This window comes from Pristiophorus japonicus, unplaced genomic scaffold (genome assembly GCF_044704955.1).
Source record: "Pristiophorus japonicus isolate sPriJap1 unplaced genomic scaffold, sPriJap1.hap1 HAP1_SCAFFOLD_581, whole genome shotgun sequence".
Classification (NCBI taxonomy): domain Eukaryota; kingdom Metazoa; phylum Chordata; class Chondrichthyes; family Pristiophoridae; genus Pristiophorus; species Pristiophorus japonicus.
Window position 1 is genome coordinate 88314 of NW_027254490.1, and position 26626 is coordinate 114939.

The window sequence follows — 26626 nt, forward strand, 5'->3', positions numbered from 1 at the left end:
GTGCTGCTGGGGCCCACCAAATCCAAACAAACCAATGCAGAGATAGAGAGAGCAATTACTGCCCTGCCGTTGACTGTTTGGTATGCTGACCGTTAGTCAGAGTGAGAGAGAGAAGTAGGCCAGTGCTGGGCAATAATGAGGAGGTCGATTGCCCCACTTTGTGGGAGAGTTGGGCCACTGCAGGAACATCAGCCGAGTCAGACGAGGAGACGGAGCAAAAAAATCCAAATATTTCGAAGTTCCAACATATTGTGGCGTTTGACGGCGCCTTCACTTCAGAGCATGGAGATTCCACTGTGCATTTCAGACAAATTTAAACCAAAAAAATTCAAATAAATATAAAATCTTTCTGCCCCTTTGTACTTACACTATTTTTGAGAAACATACTGGAGTTTTCCCAGGGAGACTCACTTAAATAAAAAAGATTCACTTGATTTCCCAGTGCCTCTTAAAGATTCTCAGATCTGTACAAAACAGCGATTCTTATAACATACTCCATGTACATAGCCGTCAAGCACAAGTACAAAATAAAATATGTCTACAACGAGAGTGCACCTTACAGGAAGATACATGTTTGTGATATGTTTAAAAAATTTTGAAAACAACTTTGGCCTGAATGTGCTGTTATATAATATAAGTATAATAATGATGCCCTTTTTTCTGCGAAAAGTAGGTTATTACAACAAGCACAAAAGCAAAGTTTTATAACTCCAAATTAGGCCAATTGAAATTAATGTTTAGAAAACCACACTTGATTCAATTCAGATTACCTTTTCCTTTCTGATCCACTGCAAAAACATCACAGCATGTTTAACTTCCTTGTGCATTCTGTGCATCTTTGAAATAATGAAAGGAATAGATTGTGCCCATGTGGCAAAGCGACTTACGTTATATAGGTATGGGAAGACCAGGGTTGTGCAAGCACAGATCTAAGTTAGATATCATCAACAACAACTTGTATTTATATAGCGCCTTTAACCTAGTAAAATGTCCCAAGGCGTTTCACAGGAGTGTTAGAAGATGAAAACAAAATTTGATCCAGAGCCACACAAGAAGAAATTACGCCAGATGATCAAATGCTTGGTCAAGGAGGTAAATTTTAAGGAGCATCTTAAAAGGAGAGGTGGAGGGGTTTGGGACAGGGATGGGCCTTAGAGCCTAGGCAGCTGAAGGCACGGCCACCAATGGTTGAACAGTTATAATCAGGGATGCTCAAGAGGGCAGAATTTGAGGAGCGCAGATATCTCGGGGGGGGGGTTATGAGGCTGAAGGAGATTACAGAGATAGGGAGGGGCGAGGCCATGGATGAATTTGTAAACAAGGATGAGAATTTTGAAATCGAGGCATTGTTCAACGTACATGGCTCTGGCTGGGGTGGAGTGTAGAATATTTTAGTATAAGGAGTGTCGCAGTTGTGGTGAGGCGGATTGGTTGGGCTGGGTGCTCTTTGCCTTTCCGTCATTGTTCAAAGGTTTATATGTAACCTTTAGGGATGCTGACCAAGGGCCATGTGGCTCTTTGTCAGCTGGCGCGGACACAATGGGCCGGAATGGTCTCCTTCTGTGCTATAAATTTCGATGTTTCTAACCGGAAACGAATATCGGTCAGTGAGCACAAGTGTGATGGGTACTTAGTGCGAGTTAGGACACAGGCAGCCGGGTTTTGTATGACCTCAAGTTTAAGTAAGGTAGAATGTGCGGTGGGGGAGCCAGCCAGGAGTGCGTTAGAGTAGTCAAGTCTAGAGGTATGAATGAGGGTTTCAGCAGCAGACAAGCTGAGGCAGAGGTGGAGACGGGCGATGTTACGGAGGTGTAAATCGGCGGTTTTAATTATGCTGTGGATAGGTTGCCGGAAGCTCATATCAGGGTCAAATATGACACCTAGGTTGCAAACAGTCTGGTTCAGCCTCAGACAGATGCTCGAGAGAGTGAGAGAGAGGGATGGAGTCAATGGCTAGGGAACGCAGTTCGTGGCGGGGACCCAAGACAATGGCTTCGGTCTTCCCAATATTTAATTGGAGAACATTTCTGTTCATCCAGTACTGGATGTCAGACAAGCAGGCTGACAATTTAGAGACCGTGGAGTTGTCGAGTGAAGTGGTGGTGAGGTAGAGCTGGGCGTCGTCAACGCACATGTGGAAACTGACGCCGTGTTTTCGGATGATGTCGCCAAGGTTCAGCATTTAGATGGGAAATAGAGGGGGCCAAGGATCGATCTTTGGGAGACACCAGAGGTACCAATGCAGGAGTGGGAAGAGAAGCCATTGCAGGTGATTTTCTGGCTACGATTAGATAGATAAGAATGGAACCAGGCGAATGCAGTCCCACCCAGCTGGACTATGGTGGAGAGGCGTTGGAGGAGGATGGAGTGATCAACTGTGTCAAAGGCTGCAGACAGATAGAGAAGGACGAGGAGGGATAATTTACCTTTGTGACTGTGACAAAGGATGTCACTTTGATGAGAGCCGTTTCGGTACTGTGGCAGGAGCGGAAACCAGATTGAAGGGAGTCAAACATGGAGTTCCGGGAAAGATAGCACGGATTTGGGAGGTGACAACACGTTCAAGGACTTGAGAGGAAACATAGAAACTTAGAAAATAGGTGCAGGAGTAGGCCATTCGGCCCTTAGAGCTTACACCGCCATTCAATGAGTTCATGGCTGAACATGCAACCTCAGTACCCCATTCCTGCGTTCTTGCCATACCCCTTGATCCCCCTAATAGTAAGGACTACATCTAACTCCTTTTTGAATATATTTCATGAATTGGCCTCAACAACTTTCTGTGGTAGAGAATTCCACAGGTTCACCACTCTCTGGGTGAAGAGGTTTCTCCTCATCTCGGTCCTAAAATGGCTTACCCCTTATCCTTAGACTGTGACCCCTGGTTCTGGACTTCCCCAATATTGGGAACATTCTTCCTGCATCTAACCTGTCTAAACCCGTCAGAATTTTAAACGTTTCTATGAGATCCCCTCTCATTCTTCTAAACTCCAGTGAATACAAGCCCAGTTGATCCAGTCTTTCTTGATATGTCAGTCCCGCCATCCCGGGAATCAGTCTGGTGAACCTTCGCTGCACTCCCTCAATAGCAAAAATGTCCTTCCTCAAGTTAGGAGACCAAAACTGTACACAATACTCCAGGTCACCAAGGCCCTGTACAACTGTAGTAACACCTCTCTGCCCCTGTACTCAAATCCCCTCGCTATGAAGGCCAACATGCCATTTGCTTTCTTAACCGCCTGCTGTACCTGCATGCCAACTTTCAATGACTGATGTACCATGACACCCAGGTCTCGTTACACCTCCCCTTTTCCTAATCGGTCACCATTCAGATAATAGTCTGTCTCTCTGTTTTTACCACCAAAGTGGATAACCTCACATTTATCCACATTATACTTTATCTGCTATGCATTTGCCCACTCACCTAACAAGGGCAGGTTGGAGATGGGGCGGTAGATTGCAAGCACAGTGGGGTCAAGGGTTGCTTTTTTGAGGAGGGGTGATGACGGCAGATTTGAAGGAGAGAGAACCATTAACATTGTCAGCTAACATGGGAGCCAGAAAAGGAAGTTAGGTGGTCAGCAGTTTAGTGGAAAACATAGAAAACAGGTGCAGGAGTCGGCCATGTGGCCCTTCGAGCCTGTACCACCATTCAATATGATCATGATTGATCATGCAACTTCAGTACCCCATTCCTGCTTTCTCTCCATACCCCTTGAGGGAGCAGAAAGTGGGTTTCATGGACAAGATGAGTGTGGCGAGGTCAAGAGCCAGAGGTATTTCTTTTCAGAGTGGTCGATCGATGGAACACGTTGATGAGGTTGGTGAGGCGTAAGTCCGGGGTCGGAGGCCTATAAAAGGCCGCGAGAGGCGTCGGGAGTTCGTTGGTGAGGCGTGAGTCCGGGGTCGGAGGCCTATAAAAGGCCGCGAGAGGCGTCGGGAGTTCGTTGGTGAGGCGTACCTGTGCAGCTGCAGCAGGGAGAGAAGGCAAAAAAAAAGTAGAAAGAAACAGAAAGGTGACGTCACAACCTAGGGGGTAAGTGATTGGCTGGTGATTGGTGAGTAGTTTTTCTTTTTCTTTTTATATTCGTCAGTAACTTTTAGCATTGTTGTTGCCAATTTAAGTGTATCTAAGGGTTAAGTCATGGCACGAGAGCTCGGTCGGATGTTATGCTCCTCCTGTACCATGTGGGAACTCAGGGACACTTCCGGTGTCCCTGGCGACTACGTGTGCGGGAAGTGTATCCGCCTCGAGCTCCTGACGGTCCGCGTTGCGGAATTGGAGCTGAGGGTGGATTCACTCTGGAGCATCCACGATGCTGAGAATGACGTGAGTAACACGTGTAGTGAGTTGGTCTTACCGCAGGAGAAGGGTCCACAGCCAGATAGGGAATGGAAGACCAGCAGGAAGAGTAGTGCAAGGAAGGTAGTGCAGGGGTCCCCTGTGGTCATCCCCCTGCAAAACAGATACACTGCTTTGGGTACTGTTGGGGGGGGGATGACTCATCAGGGGAGGGCAGCAGCAGCCAAGTTCATGGCACCGTGGCTGGCTCTGCTGTACAGGAGGGCAGGAAAAAGAGTGGGAGCGCGATAGTGATAGGGGATTCAATGGTGAGGGGAATAGAAAGGCGTTTATGCGGCCGCAACCGAGACTCCAGGATGGTATGTTGCCTCCCTGGTGCAAGGGTCAAGGATGTCTCGGAGCGGGTGCAGGACATTCTGAAATGGGAGAGAGAACAGCCAGTTGTCGTGGTGCACATTGGTACCAACAACATAGGTAAAAAAAAGGGATGAGGTCCTACGAAACGAATTTAAGGAGCTAGGAGCTAAATTAAAAAGTAGGACCTCAAAAGTAGTAATCTCGGGATTGCTACCAGTGCCACATGCTAGTCAGAGTAGGAATCGCAGGATAGCGCAGATGAATACGTGGCTTGAGCAGTGGTGCAGCAGGGAGGGATTCAAATTCCTGGGGCATTGGAACCGGTTCTGGGGGAGGTGGGACCAGTACAAACCGGACGGTCTGCACCTGGGCAGGACCGGAACCAATGTCCTAGGGGGGAGTGTTTTCAAGTGCTGTTGGGGAGGAGTTAAACTAATATGGCAGGGGGATGGGAACCAATGCAGGGAGACAGAGGGAGACAAAAAGGAGGCAAAAGCAAAAGACAGAAAGGAGATGAGGAAAAGTGGAGGGCAGAGAAACCCAAGGCAAAGAACAAAAAGGGCCACTGTACAGCAAAATTCCAAAAGGACAAAGGGTGTTAAAAAAACAAGCCTGAAGGCTTTGTGTCTTAATGCAAGGAGTATCCGCAATAAGGTGGATGAATTAACTGTGCAAATAGATGTTAACAAATATGATGTGATTGGGATTACGGAGACGTGGCTCCAGGATGATCAGGGCTGGGAACTCAACATCCAGGGGTATTCAACATTCAGGAAGGATAGAATAAAAGGAAAAGGAGGTGGGGTAGCATTGCTGGTTAAAGAGGAGATTAATGCAATAGTTAGGAAAGACGTTAGCTTGGATGATGTGGAATCTATATGGGTAGAGCTGCAGAACACCAAAGGGCAAAAAACGTTAGTGGAAGTTGTGTACAGACCTCCAAACAGTAGTAGTGATGTTGGGGAGGGCATCAAACAGGAAATTAGGGGTGCATGCAATAAAGGTGCAGCAGTTATAATGGGTGACTTTAATATGCACATAGATTGGGCTAGCCAAACTGGAAGCAATACGGTGGAGGAGGATTTCCTGGAGTGCATAAGGGATGGTTTTCTAGACCAATATGTCGAGGAACCAACTAGGGGGGAGGCCATCTTAGACTGGGTGTTGTGTAATGAGAGAGGATTAATTAGCAATCTCATTGTGCGAGGCCCCTTGGGGAAGAGTGACCATAATATGGTGGAATTCTGCATTAGGATAGAGAATGAAACAGTTAATTCAGAGACCATGGTCCAGAACTTAAAGAAGGGTAACTTTGAAGGTATGAGGCGTGAATTGGCTAGGATAGATTGGCGAATGATACTTAAGGGGTTGACTGTGGATGGGCAATGACAGACATTTAGAGACCGCATGGATGAATTACAACAATTGTACATTCCTGTCTGGCGTAAAAATAAAAAATGGAAGGTGGCTCAACCGTGGCTATCTCGGGAAATCAGGGATAGTATTAAAGCCAAGGAAGTGGCATACAAATTGGCCAGAAATAGCAGCGAACCCGGGGACTGGGAGAAATTTAGAACTCAGCAGAGGAGGACAAAGGGTTTGATTAGGGCAGGGAAAATGGAGTACGAGAAGAAGCTTGCAGGGAACATTAAGGCGGATCGCAAAAGTTTCTATAGGTATGTAAAGAGAAAAAGGTTAGTAAAGACAAACGTAGGTCCCCTGCAGTCAGAATCAGGGGAAGTCATAACTGGGAACAAAGAAATGGCAGACCAATTGAACAAGTACTTTGGTTCGGTATTCACTAAGGAGGACACAAACAACCTTCCGGATATAAAAGGGGTCAGAGGGTCTCGTAAGGAGGAGGAACTGAGAGAAATCTTTATTAGTCGGGAAATTGTGTTGGGGAAATTGATGGGATTGAAGGCCGATAAATCCCCAGGGCCTGATGGACTGCATCCCAGAGTACTTAAGGAGGTGGCCTTGGAAATAGCGGATGCATTGACAGTCATTTTCCAACATTCCATTGACTCTGGATCAGTTCCTATCGAGTGGAGGGTAGCCAATGTAACCCCACTTTTTAAAAAAGGAGGGAGAGAGAAAACAGGGAATTATAGACCGGTCAGCATGACCTCAGTAGTGGGTAAAATAATGGAATCAATTATTAAGGATGTCATAGCAGCGCATTTGGAAAATGGTGACATGATAGGTCCAAGTCAGCATGGATTTGTGAAAGGGAAATCATGCTTGACAAATCTTCTGGAATTTTTTGAGGATGTTTCCAGTAAAGTGGACAAAGGAGAACCAGTTGATGTGGTATATTTGGACTTTCAGAAGGCTTTCGACAAGGTCCCACACAAGAGATTAATGTGCAAAGTTGAAGCATATGGGATTGGGGGTAGTGTGCTGACATGGATTGAGAACTGGTTGTCAGACAGGAAGCAAAGAGTAGGAGTAAATGGGTACTTTTCAGAATGGCAGGCAGTGACTAGTGGGGTACCGCAAGGTTCTGTGCTGGGGCCCCAGCTGTTTACATTGTACATTAATGATTTAGACGAGGGGATTAAATGTAGTATCTCCAAATTTGCGGATGACACTAAGTTGGGTGGCAGTGTGAGCTGCGAGGAGGATGCTATGAGGCTGCAGAGTGACTTGGATAGGTTAGGTGAGTGGGCAAATGCATGGCAGATGAAGTATAATGTGGATAAATGTGAGGTTATCCACTTCGGTGGTAAAAACAGAGAGACAGACTATTATCTGAATGGTGACAGATTAGGAAAAGGGAAGGTGCAACGAGACCTGGGTGTCATGGTACATCAGTCATTGAAGGTTGGCATGCAGGTACAGCAGGCGGTTAAGAAAGCAAATGGCATGTTGGCCTTCATAGCGAGGGGATTTGAGTACAGGGGCAGGGAGGTGTTGCTACAGTTGTACAGGGCCTTGGTGAGGCCACACCTGGAGTATTGTGTACAGTTTTGGTCTCCTAACTTGAGGAAGGACATTCTTGCTATTGAGGGAGTGCAGCAAAGATTCACCAGACTGATTCCCGGGATGGTGGGACTGACCTATCAAGAAAGACTGGATCAACTGGGCTTGTATTCACTGGAGTTCAGAAGAATGAGAGGGGACATCATAGAAACGTTTAAAATTCTGACGGGTTTAGACAGGTTAGATGCAGGAAGAATGTTCCCAATGTTGGGGAAGTCCAGAACCAGGGGTCACAGTCTGAGGATAAGTGGTAAGCCATTTAGGACCGAGATGAGGAGAAACTTCTTCACCCAGAGAGTGGTGAACCTGTGGAATTCTCTACCACAGAAAGTAGTTGAGGCCAATTCACTAAATATATTCAAAAGGGAGTTAGATGAAGTCCTTACTACTCGGGGGATCAAGGGTTATGGTGAGAAAGCAGGAAGGGGGTACTGAAGTTTCATGTTCATCCATGAACTCATTGAATGGCGGTGCAGGCTAGAAGGGCTGAATGGCCTGCTCCTGCACCTATTTCCTATGTTTCTATGTTGACAGCTCGTGCAGTCCGCACAAATCCAGTGCAAATACTGCATTGGATATGTTTCTCTTGCGGCATCTTTTTCCTGGCCCAGAAAATAGTGTGGCTAGTTGGTTTGGCGGGGATGGGGCGATCGGCAGCGATTAAGGTATGCATAAGTTGCACCATGACAGTATGGGACAGGTTGGATGGGCTGGCTGCTCTTTTCGTGACCTTAATTTTTGTATGTTCGAACACAGTATTGTCCTGTTCTGCCTCTCTACAGCTGCCGTAGCAAGTCGTACTATTAAATCGTAGTGTCAGCTTCCCACAACAGCAGTTCAGGAGATTTTTTAATATTCAACTGCTGTGTACAATCACCCAAGCAGTCCAACAGAGTATTTCTTCTTCATTTCGTTGGTTTCCCCAAGTGAACAAATTAGGCTTCCCCTCCCCACCAAAATTCTCTTTCTGGTTTACATCAATGTTGCTTTGCTTGTATGCAGCCCGATAATAGCTGATTTCTCACCTCTTTAAAAGCATTTAATAAAAATACATATTGCAGGTTCAGAAAATCCAAATTTCTCTTGCTGAAACCAAAGCAAATCAGCTGATTCCCATCTGGGGGTTGTGAAAGTGATTCAAAATGTGATGAGAAGAAAAACACACAGACAAGTAAATGTCATTGTAAATTGAAATAGCCTTGTGCAAATTTACCAAAAGCATTTTTTGACAATTAAAACCCACACAAACGTTTAGGGAAAGAAAAACACAATTCAATATCTTGAATGTGAAGTTTCCCACTACCGTCCCATCCTCGCCTCCAGAAAGTAGAAGGTACGATAGCAAGTTATTTAATTGTAGTATAAGTAGCGAATCTTCCATCTGACCCATGGTCTAAGCTACCAGCAACATCAAGCTACCTAAAATACCGAGGAAACCGCTGTTCTGTCAAAGCGCTAATGCCCTATTTGTTTCAGGACTGTTTGAACTATAAATTAGATACAGTAGTTGTAAAGATGATCCCTATCTACATAGAAGCAAAACAAAACTTCCTTTTAAAAAAACTGGAAAATTATCTCGAGCAATAGTAATAGTATTCATGTATTTTTTCTGGCAATCTTGTCCATTTTAAACAAAGCCATCTGGTCAGGAAATGGTGGACCAGCAGTTATTGACTATGGAGAATCACAAAGTCCGGACCACTCGGCTGTAAGTGGGATTAATAAGGACGAAGTAAAAATGGAATAAGTGCCCTGGGTTCACATGTAAAATCCCAAATACAGCAACTTGCTCATCTTAGTTATGCCATCAGGGAGTCTGGGAGAGAACGCCAGAAATGTCTGCAGACAATGGGAGGGACATCATCAGAGACCGAGTCACATCAGGCCACTCTCATGGTCATCAACTGCAGAGACCCTCTTGTCCAGAGTACAGTACGGCCATTAACAGGTTCAAAAGCATGTGAGAAAATTTCCAAGAAACTGGTTCGCAGCACAATATCAACGCTCAATGAAGTGGATATAAAAATATAAAAATCATTAAATATTAGAGGCGTTTTTAAATATTAGAGGCGTTTTTAAAGAGATGGCAAGAAACAAATGCTGTTTTGTCAAAAAGAATCCTACCAGAGCTAGTGCTTTCAAAATACAAGCCGATAATTACAAATTAAAACATATTTTGGTGATCAGCTTCAGAAATTCAAGATGGTAAGATCTGTTGGAGAACTGAAGGGCTGTTTTTTGCTCAAACATTTAGTAGTGATGGTTATAACCCAGCAGCAGAGCATTTAACAATTAAGAAAATGTACTTACCTATCAATCCATATGATAGGAACTTGTTAACCGACGTGAGTGCCAACCCGGTGATAGGTCCAGTTGTATCTTCTGATCTGATCACCTCCAGGAAAGGTCGAAGGAAAACATTTGGTTCTATTTCTGAGAGCTCTGCAAGAGAAAAGGAAACCAAGTTTAACAATGTGCTATATACATCAAATCGAAGATGATCTATTGAATAAATATCCATCTAAACATACTTTTTGTAATGTACAATGCTCATTCAGTTGCTCTATAATTCTACTTTTGGCCAGATCATAGAATCACAGAAATTTATAGCACAGAAGGAGGCCATTTCAGCCCATCGTGTCCACGTCAGCCGACCAAGAGCTATCCAACCTAATCCCACTTCCCAGCTCTTGGTCCATAGCCCTGTAGGTTACAGCACTTCAAGTGCACATCCAAGTACTTTTTAAAATGTGGTGAGGGTTTCTGCCTCGACCATCCTTTCAGTCAGTGAGTTGTAGACCCCCACCACCCTCTCGGTGAAGAAATTTCTCTTCATATCTCCTCTAAACTATCCCCCAATTACTTTAAATCTATGCCGCCTGGTTGTTGACCCCTCTGCCAAGTGAAACAGATCCTTCCTATCCACTCTATCCAGGCCCCTCATAATTTTATACAGCTCAATCAGGTCTCCCCTCAGCTTCCTCTGATCCAAAGAAAACAGACCCAGCATCTCCAATCTTTCCTCATAGCCAAAATTCTCCAGTCCCGGCAACATCCTCGTAAATCTCCTCTGCACCCTTTCCAGTGCAATCACATCCTTCTGATGACAGAATTGCACACAATACTCCAGCTGCAGCCTTACCAGTGTTTTATACAGTTCAAGCATAACCTCCTTGCTCTTGTATTCCATGCCTCGATGAATAAAGGCAAGTATTCCATAAGCCTTCTTAACCACCTTATCTACCTGGCCTGCTACATTCAGGGATCTGTGGACCTGCATTTCAAGGTCTCTTTGTTCCTCTACACTTTTTAGTGTCGCACCATTTTGTGTGCATTCCCTTGCTTTATTAGACCTCCCCAAATGTATTACCTCACACTTATCCGGATTTAATTTTATTTGCCACTGTTCTGTCCACCTGACCAATACATTGATATCTTCCTGCAGTCCGCAGCTTTCTTCTTCATTATCAACCACACAGCCTATTTTAGTGTCATCTGCAAACTTCTTAATCATACCCCCAACATTCAAGTCCAAGTCATTGATATATACCACAAAAAGCAAGGGACCCAGCACTGAGTCCTGCAGAACCCCACTGGATACAGCCTTCCAGTCACAAGAACACTCATCAACCATCACCCTTTGCTTCCTGCCTCAGAGTCAATTTTGGATCCAACTTGCCACTTTGCCCTGGATCCCATGGGCTTTTAATTTCATGACCCGGTGGGACCTTATCAAAAGCTTTGCTAAAATTCAAGTACACTACATCATATGCACTGCCCTCATCGATCCTCCTGCTTATCTCCTCGAAAAATTCAATCAAGTTAGTCAGACACGACCTTCCCTTAGTAAATCCATACTGACTGTCTTTGATTAATCCGTGCCTTTCCAAATGAAGATTGAGCTCAGGATTTTTTCCAATAATTTTCCCACCACTATGATTCGGTTGACTGGCCTATAATTACACGGGCTATCCCTTTCTCGCTTTTTAAACAAACCACACCTGTAGCCAGAGAGGACTGGAAAATGATGGTCAGAGCCTCTGCTATTTCCTCTTTTGCTTCTCTTGACAGCCTGGGATACATTTCATCTGGGCCTGGGGATTTATCTACATGTACATATTATACCTTGCACCAGGATCGGATCTCAAGTATCTATTCCATGGCATTTACTTTACTTCTGATGAAATTTCCTTTTACATAATGTGATACAAAAAAAATTCAGAACGTTTTGCGTGACACTTTATCTCTTGCAAACATCTCTCAGGACTTCACAGAAAATCAGTAGTATGTGACAATCATTCTACACCCAGCAAGATCCCACACAATGCGATGAATGACCATTTAATCGGTTTTCAATGTTGATCGAAGGAGAAGTGTTGGCAAGGACACTGGAGTACGCCTGGCTCCTTAATCAGATCTTTAATGTCCCCCTGAACCACCAGAAGAGGCAGAACGGGCCTCGATTTCATTTCCCATTTGAAGGACACCACCTTCAAGAATGTAGCACTCCTTCAATACTGCAACTGAGTGTGAACCCAGTTTATACATTCAAGTCAACAACAGCAATTTGTATTTATATAGCGCCTTTAATATAGTAAAACATCCCAAGGCGCATCACAAGTGTTATCCAACAAAACTTGACACCGAGCTACACAATGAGATATTTGGGCAAATAGTTGGGCGGAGAGTTTTAGGGAAGGAGCTTCGGGCCTCAGCAGCTGAAAGCACAGCCGCCAATATTGGAGCAATTAAAATCAGGGATGCCCAAGAGGCCAGAATTTCAGATATCGCATAGGGTTGTAACGATAGACTGGAAGAGATTCAAGAGATAGAGAGGGGAAAGGCCATGGAGGGATTTGAAAACAGGGATGAGAATTTTAAAATTAAAGCGTTGCTTAACCAGGAGGTAATATAGGTCAGTAAGCACAGGGGTGATGGGTGAACGGGACGTGGTGCAAGTTAGGATACGACAGCAGAGTTTTGGATGGGCTTAAGTTTATGGAGGGTGGAAGATGGGAGGCCGGCCAGGAGTGTACTGGAATAGTCAAGTATAGAGCAAAGACATGGATGAGGGCTTCAGCAACAGATAAGCTGAGACAGGGGTGGAGTCGGGCGATGTTACGGAGGTAGAAATAGGTTGTCTTAGTGGTCATAAGTTCAGCTCGTGGACAAATATGATACCAAGGTTGCAAACTGTCTGGTTCAGCCTCAGACAGATGCTAGGGAGAAGCATGGAGTTGGTGGCTAGGGAACGGAGTTTGTGACGGGGACCGAAGACAGTGACTTTGGTCTTCCCAATATTTAGTTGGGAGGAAATTTCTGCGACATCCAGCACTGGAAGTCTGACAATTTAGAGACAGTGGGGAAATCTAGAGAGGTTATGGTGAGGTAGAGCTGGCTGTGGTCAGCGTACATGTGGGACCAGAAGCTGTGTTTTCGGATGATGTCGCCGAGGGGCAGCATGTAGATGAAAAATAGGTGGCGGCCAAGGATCGATCCTTGGGGGAACCCGAGGTAACGTGTGGGAGCGGGAAGAGAAGCAATTGCAGGTGATTCTCTGGCTACGACTGGACAGGTAAGAATGCAAACAGGCAAGTCCTGGAGGAGAGTTTGCTGTAACAAATTTCTGACACGAATGCTGCAAAGCCAGGAAATATATGACTTGATGAACTGTAGGATGCTATTTGTTTCTAACCCAAATTAATGTACTGTTTTTAAACAATAAAAAAATACAAGGTGGTAAAGAGTGGCTGATCAAAAAGAATCATTGTTAAACATTGGAAAATGTATAAGCACAATGAACAAGATAAATACAGTAATTATTGTGCACCTGTTCAGTTAATCTATGAAAGATCCTTTCACATCAGAAAAATTTAAATTAGCACATTTTTTCAGCAATGGTCTGTTTAATGTAAAGTACATAATAAGTTAGCTTTAAAAAAAACCTTTAATTTCATTGCATTCTCGCAATATTGCAGTGTAAACGAAGCTTTATTTTCCCCAGAGGGGTTACTGGCATTTACATTTGGAGATGTCAGCCAGTCGTGAGGTTTGGATGTAGCCGCAGTGAACGTCCCTGCCCCAGAAGAGTTTGAGTGAAGCACAGATGTGTTCTGCTCCATTAATTTGTGTGGCATTTAAGTCTGCTACATACCATCATCAGTGATTTGCTGTCTGGACCGCACGTGATTAATAAACATCGTCACAGTCAAACATTTTTAAAACCACCACCAACAACAACTTTTATTTATATAGTGCCTTTTACATAGCAAAACGTCCCAAGGCGCTTTATGGTAGTGATACAAGACAAAACAGATAAATTTGACACCGAGCCACAGAAGAAATTACAGGTGACAAGAGGTGGGTTTTAAGGAGCGTCATAAAGGAGTAAAGAGAGGTAGAGAGGTGGAGAGGTTTAGGGAGGGAGTTCCAGAGCTTAGGGCCCAGGCACGGCCACCAATGGTTGAGCGATTATCATCAGGGATGCTCAAGAGGCAGCACAGACATCATTGGGGGGGGGGGGGGGGGGGGGGGAGATTACAAAGACAGGGAGGGGCGAGGCCACGGAGGGATTTGAAAACAAAAATGATAATTTTAAAATAGAGGCTTTGCTTTACCGGGAGCCAATTTAGGTCAGCGAGTACAGGGGTGATGGGTTAGACTATATGTTAAGACTATCTCCTCGCATCATTATCTTTATATCATTATGGAGGCAAAGTTGTAAAGTAGCTGGAAAAGTGGTGCCCACTGGCACAAAGCAATGAAGCTTCAGTGCGTTGCACAAAAGAAATGGATGCAGTTTCGTGTTCAGAACCTTTCAAATGGTTGGTCACTGAAATGAGCTGTACAACAGGGCAGAGGTCACTAGAAAATAGTAGAAAAAATGGAAATGAAAGGTGGAGCCACCTGTCTTATCCACAAATGTTGCAGCGAGACCCACGAGATAGGAAGAGAAAAACGCACAGTTACATCAGCATGGTACTATAACGCAAACAAATGCATTTAAAAGTGCCAGTGTTCAGAGCGGCGACGGGTTAAATGGTGCTAAAATGACAGAAAAGCAATGCCGTAGCCATCAAACAATTCAGCAGAGACGCAAAGGAATGCAAAAGCAGGGTTAAAAAAACATTATCTCCTGATACAGGAAGAGGCAGAAAACTGGTTGAAAGGTTATAGAAATCTCATGCTAGCACACAAATTCACCAACACCTAGTTCAGCTGAATGAGATATACATGTAGGAGGCGTGAATGACCCAAAGCTATAAATTTCAACAGAAGCAATTCCCTACGGAATATAAATCTTTACATTACAGCAAGACGTTTTCAGTAAAACAGAACTCAAGGCCCATTTTTTCAGGTGATGGTTATTTTCGTAAGAACTTGATAATTAATGTACTGTATGGGAAAATAGTGTGTCAAATCACTGAAAAGACCAATTCTTACAGTAATCATTTTCCTGCATCAATTCTATTGACTAAGCCTTTTATCATGCGTTAAGCGCTGTACTTAGTAACAAAATTAAGGTCAACCAGTCAGATTTTCTTTGCAAACTAACACATGAAAAACTGGTGTGTACCAACAGGAAGCAAATATTGACCTGTATTTTTCAGACGATGTCTGGTCTTCAATTGTAAATGTTGCATTCGGCATACCATCATCGGTATTCTCTGAAGATCCTTCACATGTCTCTAAGTGATGCACTTCCTAAATTCACGGTTACATGGACAAGGTAGTCTGGAACACGGCTAGCTCTCAGAAAAAGTCAGCTTCCCACCACAGTAATGAATTACTTCATTATCGCAATCAGATGTGTCCTAAATTTGCATCGGTTTGCATATTATACCAAATGAGAAACCAAAATTCTCTGATGATCCCAAGGTTCCAGGCAGTAAAAAAAAATTCAATGAGAGAAGCTGTAATTGTTCTCCTTCGAGCAGAGAAGGTTAAGGGGAAATTTGATCATGGTGTTCAAAATTATGGCGAGTTATGATGGAGTAGGTGGGGAGAAACCAATTACATTGGTAAGAGGGTCAATAACTAGAGGACACAGATTTAAGATCCAGAGCGGAAAAGAAAATAATTTTTTTTTAAGGCAGTGAGGCATTGTGATCTGGAAAGCACTGCCTGAAAAGGTGGTGGAAGCAGATTCAATAATTGCTTTCAAAAGTGAATTGGATATATACCTGTACTTTAAAATGAGAAAATTGCAAGGGTCCAGGGAAAACAGCAGGGGAGTGGGACTAATTGAATAGCTCTTTAATGGCTTCCTTCCGTGCTATATAATTCTATTCTATGATATATCCAAGGGTGAATTTACACAACTACGGTATTGTTGTGAAGCAGTTTTGCTGGATACCGTGCTGCACCTCTGCTGTAAATGCAGCCTGAAGTGGAACGGAGGCTCTCTGGAGGACATCTCACTCTGCATTGCTTCCGGGCCTGAACACCAGACTTGGACTATGTAAGTTTAATCTTGAATCAATGGTAAAACTGCTTCAAACCAATGCTAAACTTTCAGGGTTAATCAACCCTAAAAGTCTTGCAGTACCATCTCTGAAAACAGGAGTCTGAGAGACCCGGCAATGTAATTTTGAATAAATAACAAAATAAACTTTTTGCTCTTCTTATTGGTTACATGTATTTCAAGTTTTCAAGTCTTAAATTATTTTTCTAAATAGAGCAGGAAGTTGTCCCAGTGTCCTGCCCAACTCAATGGGCTAGAAATTGCAGTGGCTCACTGCCCGGTTTCTAGGCGGTATTGGCCGTTTGGGCGATAACTGGGCCGGTGAGAAATTGCCCAGCTGAGTTACGCCAGCGGTTTCGAGGTACCGCTGGGGAGCAGACCGCCAGCATGCACCATCCACAGATCGCCATGGCGCGATATTTGGCTCAGCGGTGACTCGTAGGTAAGTATAAAAATCGCCCACAAGAACCAGAGGAGCTGGATGGTTGGTGATTAGCTCTGCAAGAAAAAGGGAAGTAATTGTTTTTTTTTTTCCTCATTGTTTTAAAATTCTGTTGTGGTGATTTAAGTTAAAAGGGTTCTGAGAATGTTATGATTTTTTATGTTTTGTTTTTTGAAAAAATATTTTTAGTGTTTTTCTCCACCGCAGCCTCGGAGTAAATATGTAGTGAATTTTTAAATTATTGCTCTTTTTTTTTTTAAGAACTGCCCAATCGACACTAAATTCCACTTTTGCGCTGCGAATCAGGGTGCAACACCTATTTTTTTCACTGGGCAGTTTTTTTCTTTTTTGGAGGACGTTTTCGCCGGCGATAATCTTGGGAACCTTAGCAGTTATTTGGGCAGCAATCGGGCGCTGGCGGGTAGTTAGGAAATTCTAGCCCATAAACACCAAAAATGATGAACTGGTCATTTAATTCATTTGCTATTCATGCCAGTGCTTATGCTCCACACGAGCCTCCCCCCACCCCTCTTCATCTCACCCCATCACCATATCTATTCCTTTCTCCCTCGTGTGTTTATCTAGCTTCCCCTTAAATGCATCGATACTATGCTCCTCAACCACTCCCTGTGGCAGCGAGTTCCACATTCTCATCACTCTCTGGGTAAAGAAGGCTCTCTTGAATTCCCTATTGGATTTATTTAGTGACCGCCTTATATTTATGACTCCTAGTTCTGGTCTCTCCTTCAAGTGGAAACATCTTCTCTACGTCTACCCTATCAAACCCTTTCATAATCTTGAAGGCCTCAATCAGGTCACCTCTCAAATCTTCTCCTTTCTGGCAAAAAGAGCCCCAACCTATTCAATCTTTCCTGAAGGGTATAACCTCTCCGTTCTGGTCATCATCATCATAGGCAGTCCCTCGAAATCGAGGAAGACTTGCTTCCACTTCTAAAGTGAGTTCTTTGGTGGCTGAACAGTCCAACACGAGAGCCACAGACCCTGTCACAGGTGGGACAGATAGTCGTCGGGGGAAGGCACTGATTTAACCACATGCTCCTTCTGCTGCCTGTGCCTGATGATCTCACGCTCGCAGCGTTGAGATTCAAAGAGCTCAACGCCCTCCCGGATGCACTTTTTCCACCTAGAGCGGTCTTCGCCCAGGGTCTCCCAGGCGTCAGTGGTGATGCCGCACTTCACCAGGGAGGCTTTGAGGGTGTCCTTATACCGTTTCCGCTGCTCACCTTTGGTTTGTTTGCCATGAAGGAGCTCTGCATATAGCAGTTGTTTAGGGAGTCTCGTGTCTGGCATGCGAACTAAATGGCCTGCCCAACGAAGCTGATCTAGTGTGATCAGTGCTTCAATGCTGGGGATGTTAGCCTGGGCGAGGACACTGATGTTTGGTGAGTCTGTCCTCCCAGGGGATTTGCAGGATCTTGCGGAGACATCGTTGGTGATATATCTCCAGCGACTTGATGTGTCTTCTGTAAGTCGTCCATGTCTCTGACCCATACGGGTGGGCGGGTATTACTACAGCCCTGTAGACCATGAGCTTGGTGGTAGGTTTGAGGGCTTGGCCTTCGAACACTTTTCCTCAGGCGGCCGAAGGTTGCACTGGCACACTGGAGGTGATGTTGAATCTCCGCACCAATGTCTGCCTTTGTTGACAAGAGGCTCCGAGGTATGGGAAGTTGCCCACGTTGTTGAGAGCCGCGCCGTGAATCTTAATGACTGGGGGAGGCAGTGCTGTGCGGTGAGGACAGGTTGGTGGAAGACCTTTGTCTTACGGATGTTAAGTGTAAGGCCCATGCCTCGTTGAATACATTGACTATATCCTGGAGTTCAGTCTCTGAATGTGCGCAGACATTCTGGTATCATTCTCGTAAATCTTCTTTGGCGCAAATTTCTTTTCATTCTTCCTTGCTTTACAGGAGCAAATCTCCTGTGGTGTCACAGACAGTCTGGAATGTGAAGCACAGTTGTGATGCTCAGCTGCTAAGATGAGCTATATTGAACCCGGTCTATCCCTTCAGGGCCGCTGTGCTAAGTGGTCTAAATAGGCAATCCAGGTAATTGTAGCTACTTATAAACTCCTGAAGTCAATAGGAAAGCAGTTGCAGCTGCTTGTAAACTGAAATGAAAGGAGGAGCGACAAGAATGCTAACGGCGAACTTCATGTTTAGGAATACTGTTGCATAACTCTGTGAAACAGTTTTTCTTTCATACATCAGATAGATGATTTTTATTTTCATAGTTTTGATCTGGATGATCGTCTTTCAATGTGCCTGCAACATCCAGTCCTGCACTAAGGCTGGAGCAAGCTTCGTCTACTAAAACATTGTGCGGCGATGTAGAATATAAGAAATTATATTGCAAATCAGGTGCTGTGAAGGATTCATACACAAATAATTGATCCAGAAATGCCAAAATGAGCACTGACCTTGGTAGTGCACATGAGATGGTATGCTGGTTTAAAAAACAAAGGTGCAAAAACTTAAAAACATAAAGTGAACTCAAGTAAACTACATAGGATTACTTCTTCTTCTTAGGCAGTCCCCTAGAGTCGAGGATGACTTGCTTCCACATTAAAATGAGTTCTCAGGTGACTGATGAGACCAATGCGGGTTCTACAGCCTCCGTCACAGGTAGGGCAGACAGTGATTGAAATGGTGCTTGATTTGTCATACGCTCCTTCCGCTGCTTGTACTTGGCTTCCGCGTGCTCCTGGCGAAGAGACTCGAGGTGGTCGCTGCCTTCTCGGATGCTTCTCCTCCACTTTGAGCAGTCTTGGTCCAGGGATTCTCAAGAGTCGGTGAGGATGTTACATTTTTTCAAGGAGGCTATGATGAGCGTGTCCTTGACGATATACAGCACAGAAACAGGCCATTCGGTCCAACCAGTCCATGCTGAAAAACTGAACCAAGCAGGATATTTCCTCCTTTCAATGAAGCAGGGGAAAAACTTCCTCCATCCAAACTGTACAGATGTAGAGGAAGATTTGAGTTATTCATCAATTAAGAGATTACCAACTGTCCTGTCGTGGGAAGCAACAGGAATCTGCCGCCGAGAACAGAACGCTAAAGAGTGAGGAGGCTCAAGGGGAGGCAGTGCCCCCACGTTTTCCTTTCCTCTATTCCCTCCCCCATTCTGTCCACCCTCAAACCCCCGAGTGCTACGATAGCAATTCTCTACGTCCATGTCGAAAACAAATAGAAAAGTGATAGATTTTTACATCTCTCCTCCTCATGCACAAGTACTACTACAAAGATTGTATGACGTTTGTGGTATATTTGCTTGTAGCCAGTGTTGACCGATTTGATTTTGCTGCCGATTTTAAATCTGCTGCAAAGATTTCTGTTGACGTTTAATGTCAGTTAAAATAAGATTGCTTGTCACTCCTTTTTGTGAACGAGTTGGTAAATCCTTTATTTTACTTTTACCAAGCTACATGAAGCAGGCCCCATTTAATTTGATGAAAAACATCTCGGGGCTATCAGCTGCTCTAATAACACCCATTTAATGAAAACAGAAAAAATGCACAGAAAAATATAAAACCGGTAAGAACAACATTCAAGAATTTCGAAAGTCACGAATCACTGAATGACCTGATCCTGTCTCATACAGATGTACTGCGACAGCAGTTCGTAAGAAATGAATCCATTAAAAGCCATACATAGCTTAATTGTGCTGAGATGCAATAAAATACTTCAAAGTCTAAAGTGACCTCCTGTGCCAAAGAACTTAAAAACTGAACACAAAGCACATTTTCATCAACAGTATGGATACTCCATTTTTCTGCTGCAGATTTGGGGGCCTTTACCACCTTATTATGACACTATTATTTTAGCCTTCTCCTACTCGTGTCAACAGATATAGGACCTCATCGGTGACCTGCAATATAAGACACGCAAGCACACAAGACCTTAAAAGACCCTTAAGTTTGAAGCGAACAGCATTTATTGGAAATTTCAAGTTAAAGTTTTAAAAAAGCATTGCTCAACACACTGGAAGTCTTGTTTTATTCAAAATTCTCAGGATAGGATATTACCGGTATGATTTTTTTTTGGATTAAGTCTAATTACTTCCACTGTAAACGGTGTCAGGAAGAACTGTAACTGGTGTTCTCGTCTGCCTTGCCAGTTAGCTGTGAACCCGAGTTCTCAAATCCTCAGCACACTACTGTCTGCTCAGATATTTCCACATGGCCAACACTTGATGTTGGACAACATGCAACCTACACTGCAGTTAAAAACAAAACATGTTGGAGATAATGTGATTCGCTATCCTATTTTCTATGTTTTGTATGTAATTATGATACCAGGACCTGCTGTTAAGGCAGCCATGTAAAACTATTGCAAAATAAAAACTATTTGATTAATGCTGCTTTGTGCATACAGTTTATGATGGATTCAAGCGTTTTGAAACTTAACACCATCAGTCAATTGGCAAGATTCAGACAGAATGATTAGCACGGAGAACGCTAACAATTAATTTAGGTCAAGGCATATGAATGGCAAAGTACTTGAACAGAACAAGACGTCACACAAGTGTAACAACCGACAAACTTAAAAAGGAGAAATTTTGGTAATTAAATGCTTAAATAATCAAGAATCTGTTGTGACTAGTAATTCAAGAGATAGAGAACAGAAAGTATCAGCATTTTTTTTTTCTTGACAATATTCTCTCTTCACCTGCTTGCTGGAGTACAATTGTTGTTGTCCAAATTGTCCCTTACCTAACCTAGGGGTGCGAACACCAACTGCCGAGCCCCCACCGAGGTAAGCAAACTCAGCCCAGGTCAGGAATTAAATCCAAGGCTTTCCTGGCCTGACTGACTCACTGGATAAACCTTCTGCTCACTTAACTTCAAAACCATTTCGGATGTCTGACCTGACAACAAGCAACACAGTCCCATTCACACATTTCATCTGTATCAATGGGCAATTTTCAATAGTTAACCAGGCGCTTCGTGTAGGCAAGACCATGGAAGGCAATGCGAAAATGCCATTAAGCTCAATCCTTCACAACATTACAACAGTGACTACCCTGCAAAAGTACTTAATTGGCAGTAAAGCACTTTGGGATGCCCGGAGGTCATGAAAGATGCTATAGAAATGTAATTCTTTTTTTTTTTAAACAGACCACATTCAATTCGTCCAGTGAGGGGATGCATCCAATTAAGTTTCTTAAGGGAAAAATGGATTTATGAAAGCCATTTAGGGATGTGCTTCTGCTATCAGCTCTTGGCACGCAGATTTTTTGCAGCCAGCAACAGGACCCAAGTAAACCTCCTGGATTTACTTAAGACTAGCAGCCAGAAGAGACTCGTTTCCTTTAAACTGGACCGCCAGCCTTAGCCAATATGGCAAGTTTACTTTGGCTGCGCAAGACGAACACATCGGGAGCCAGAGCACTGGCACGGCACTAAATGCAATATAAAAGCAGCTGCAAGTCTCCGGTTCAACTTCAGAATTGCTCTACCGTTGATAATTATGTTGTCCAGAATACTGGGTCAAAAGCAAATATTGGTTAAAAATGGCAGGAGTGGGGATTTTTGTAGAAAGGGGAAACTTTTATTTATTAAAAACTTTTGACATTACATCAAAATTAAGTGCATCAATAACAAAGTATACAACGGATTTTCAGCCATGTTGGAAAACACCTTCAATACACTGAGGGATTGCTATGAAATTTGCAAAAAAAGTTCAACAACAACTAGAGGCACGATATGATGACATGTACCGTATTCCTGTGCGGTTACCGACCTAGAAGCAAATGGCAATACCATATTAATGGCAACACATCGATATTTATCAGTAGATACACTAGATTTGTAATATTTAGCTCGCGATATACCTCAGCTACCTACATAACAGCTAGTAAATGTATTTAAATTAACTGCATGCATAATGTTGTTACTGATTACAGTTCTATTGTTTCAAATTAATGAATTTAAATATTGGCAATAATTAAAGCCAGGTGAAATATAATAAATATCTTGTATATCAAATCAATGACAATTCTAACCAACTGGTTGTTCAGTTACATTTTTGCAAAACCATTTCTAAATTCAGACCATCTTAAAATAAAGTGCTGCAAAGACCTTTTCAACACAATGGCCCGGATTTTGCGGTCAGCAGTGAAGGCTCGGCGCTCACCGTTCACCTCGCTGACAGCGGCCCATAAAGTTCTCTCGGGCTTTTGAGCGTACACTTGCTATAATCCTGCGTCTGATTCAGCACGGTGCCCTCTATAGGGGACCTATGGCATCTGTAAGCAGCACAAACAGCAGCGAGGCTCTTCAACCAATCGGATTGAAAAATCCTCATGAGACACACAGAGTCTAAACCAGGAAGCATAAAGCAGGAAGTATATATCATGTACAGAATGCGAAATAAACACTGGTAAAGACAGATGGGATTAAGAGACACAAAACTGACAGAAATCATTTTTTTTTTAAATATATTTTTTGCAAATCTTCAAGGTTAATTAACTCCTGAAGGAACGTGACTCCACACTTGTAAAATAAAATTTTCAGGGCCAGAGAGGTTGTTTGGCAGTAATTATCACGATGTTAAAAATTCATTTATACCTGAACGTACCAGCCCTAATTTTTTTCTGGCATCTTCAGTAAGTTCACACAATTTTTTGGATTTCAGTGCTGTGTCTACCGGCGAGGACAGTTGCAGATTAAGCAGTGGAGGAGCGGGATATCTCTTACAGCAACTTTCAGGTTTCCACTTGTAACTGCGCATGTGCGGACGCTAGAAGTTGCCGTTTGATTGTCTTCATTACAACGGTGAGCACTGATAGTTTCACCTTTATTGTCCACGCATAATCTGGAAGAAAATATCTAAGAACAACTCTGAGTACAAGTTTCAAAGATGCTACGTGGCTCATATATGGCGGTAATGGGTGGAGGAGAAACTGCCATTGGTGGATAATGAAGAGCTCATGAAAGGTCATCACCTCTTAAATATCAAAACTCAAGAAAAAAAATCTGTCCACTCTTTGTGTCTATGAGATATGAAATGATTTCTGCTGTATTGATCCACTGCCCAGGGCACTTTCAGTAGGCTGCCTCTAACAACCTCCCAATCTTCTTCAATATTGGCAGAATAAGACACTATACTTAAAATCAATTTTCAATATCACAGAAAAAAAAAACGAGATTGAGCAAGACAAACAAGCGAACAATGAGAAACAGCTTTCAAATTCTTAAGGTCAAGCACACTGACCTGTGTACAACATTCCTAATGATTTAACGGTCCACGATGAAGCAACTGCTTCAGTGCACTTCTGGAGTTAAATGGATTGTCCTCAAAACTTGCCACCCTTTCATTTGGGAGAACTTTGTGTGCTTCATTGAGGGAACCGTGCACGTATGATAAATCGGATCACACTCCAATTTAAACAAACCAATGTCCAAATATTTTTTTATTGGCTTAACTCTGAATATCATCCATTGTTATTGCCATTTTCTTTTTTAAATTGCTGATGGCCAACAGTGGCACTGTTGTGTGTTTTCTGTGATTAAAAGGTACTCATCAATTGTATCAACTCGTCGTTCCCCTTGTATGGGCCCAAATTTGGCCAGTACAGATTTCTGACGCACTCACCAGAGGTGCGCCGCTTTTGTAGAACTCCAAGGGCGCCAAAAATCTTCAGGCCGAGTTGGGCCGTTCCCCAGCCTCTCCTCAATGGTGGCGGAGCATGGCAACTGGAGCCAGGTCCCGACGCTGAAAACAGTGCTGGGACCTCTGCACATGCGCACTCGAGTGTGCGCACATGCGCAGTAGTTCCTCGCCCCCAGAATCTGAGAGTGTGCTCTGCAGGCTGTGTGGGAGGGGCCTGAAGCGCACCCTGGCCGAATGAGCTCCCTCATCAGCGGCCTGCTGCCTTCCCTTCACATAAAGGTAGGACTTTTATTTTTTTATGTTATTGATTGATTGATTGCTTATTACTTTGGGCTTGATGCTTTAGGTGCAGGGTTCCTTCGACTTTTGAATTTGTTAATTGCTTATAACTTTTTGTGCTTTGTAAGTCTTGGTGCGAGGTGCAGGTCCTCTCAGCTTCCTTGTATTTTTTTAATTTATTATTGAATGCTTATTTTTGGGCTTTGTTTGGTGCTTTAAATGTACTTACCTGTGCTGATTTCTTAACTCTCCGCAAGGGTTTTCTGTGCCAGTGGCCACATACACTGGCCTAAGTTAGTTTGGAGCAACTATTAGCCGTCCAAACTAACTTAAATGGCCAAAACAGGCGTAGGTGGCTGGTAACACCCCAGCCTTTGAAAAAAAAACCTTTAAAAATCCTAACTCACTCACTTACACAGGCGCAAATTAAATGTGCAGAATTGCGATTTTTAAGATACTCCAAAAAAATAAAGTTGCTCCAAAAAAAAAACAGGGCAACTCCTGGCCAAATTTGGGCCTTATATTCAAACAGGACAGGTATTGTAAAATACGTGACAATGGGTTCACTTACACTACAATGTAGCACTGGTGTGAAGTAGTTTTGCTTTGTACCAACATAGCATAAAAACACAGCATGAATTTGGAAGGAAAGATGTCTTGACACAAGAGCTGAGTGACACTCCATGTAGGAGGGAGCTTCGCTCCTCATCGCTTCCAGTTTTAGTTTGTGCCCCGGCTACATTGACACTATAACTGGATCATCACTACAAAGTGCACTGATATACAGTAGACACCTCAAAGTGCTGGAGGAATACCACCAGCACCACCTCCGCAAAATCCTGCAAATCCACTGGGAATATAGACGCACTGTCAGTGTTCTCGATCAGGCTAACATTCCCAGCATCGAAGCACTGACCACACTCGATCTGCTCCGTTGGGCGGGCCACATCAGCATGCCCGACACAAGACTCTACCCGAAACTCCTACATGGCAAGCAAGCCCCAGGTGCACAGAGGAAACGTTTCAAGGACACCCTCAAAGACTCCTTGATAAAGTGCAACATCCCCACCAGCACCTGGGAGTCCCTGGACCAAGGCCGCCCTAAGTGGAGAAAGAGCATCTTGGAGGGCGCTGAGCACCTCGATTCTCGTCGCCAAGAGCATGCAGAAACCAAGCACAGACAGCAGAAGGAGCATGTGGCAAACCAGACTCCCCACCCACCCTTTCCTTCAACCACTGTCTGCCCCACCTGTGACAGAGACTGTAATTCCTGTATTGGACTGTACAGTCACCTGAGAACTCACTTTTAGAGTGGAAGCAAATCTTCCTCGATTTTGAGGGACTGCCTATGATATAGGGTAGATGCACACTTGGTGATCATATTACACGTAATGTTGAAAATTTTACTTGTATTTTTTTGGGCAAATATTTACATTTAGCAATTTTTCAGCAAGTCCAAAACCTACAAAATGGAATGAATGTAAAGCACGATTTACTAAGAGAATGAGAAATCCTCTAATTCAATTAATTCCTTTTAACAAAGTTAAATACTCAGTGCAGTATAAACATCTTCAATACTGTTTGAAGAAGAGTTCTAATCGAGTATTTCCAGCAAGGACTTGTCTATAGAATCGCAATCCAATTTTGTAAGCGTTGTCGTAAACCAGAGTATATGAATCATGGAAAAATATAATCCATGGACTGATACTTTAATAATTTATATATTTTTTTAAAAATGAATAATTTCACACGTTCCAATGACCCAACGTGAAGGAATTGTACAAATGCCAAGGCATACCTTACTTTGTGAACCATGGACTGCAAATTCAGAAAATAAAACTTTACAGCCTGACCAATGAAATGACCATGATGAAGATAGCTGTTCAAAACAGCATGGTAGTGGCATTGGAAACGCAAATACAGGTTCTGGACTTCCACATCATCGGGAACATTCTTCCCGCATCTAACCTGTCCAGTCCCGTCAGATTCTATGAGATCCCTGTCATCCTTCTAAACTCCAGTGTATAAAGGCCCAGTTGATCCAGTCACTCCTCATATGTCAGTCCCGCCATCCCAGGAATCAGTCTGGTGAACCTTCGCTGCACTCCCTCAAACGTCCTTCCTCAGATTAGGAGACCAAAAAAGAGTTAGATGTAGTC

The 26626-nt window shown here is 43.5% G+C and overlaps 1 protein-coding gene across 1 annotated transcript in view; it reads right to left on the reverse strand.

The window, feature by feature from the left end:
* The window catches only part of LOC139255058 (Golgi-specific brefeldin A-resistance guanine nucleotide exchange factor 1-like), a 190584-nt gene that overhangs the window by 87348 nt on the left and 76610 nt on the right, over nucleotides 1–26626 (reverse strand). The window contains exon 4 of the mRNA XM_070873861.1: nucleotides 9956–10087. Coding sequence (XP_070729962.1) covers nucleotides 9956–10087 — 132 coding nt within the window. The remainder of the gene's footprint in view (nucleotides 1–9955; nucleotides 10088–26626) is intronic.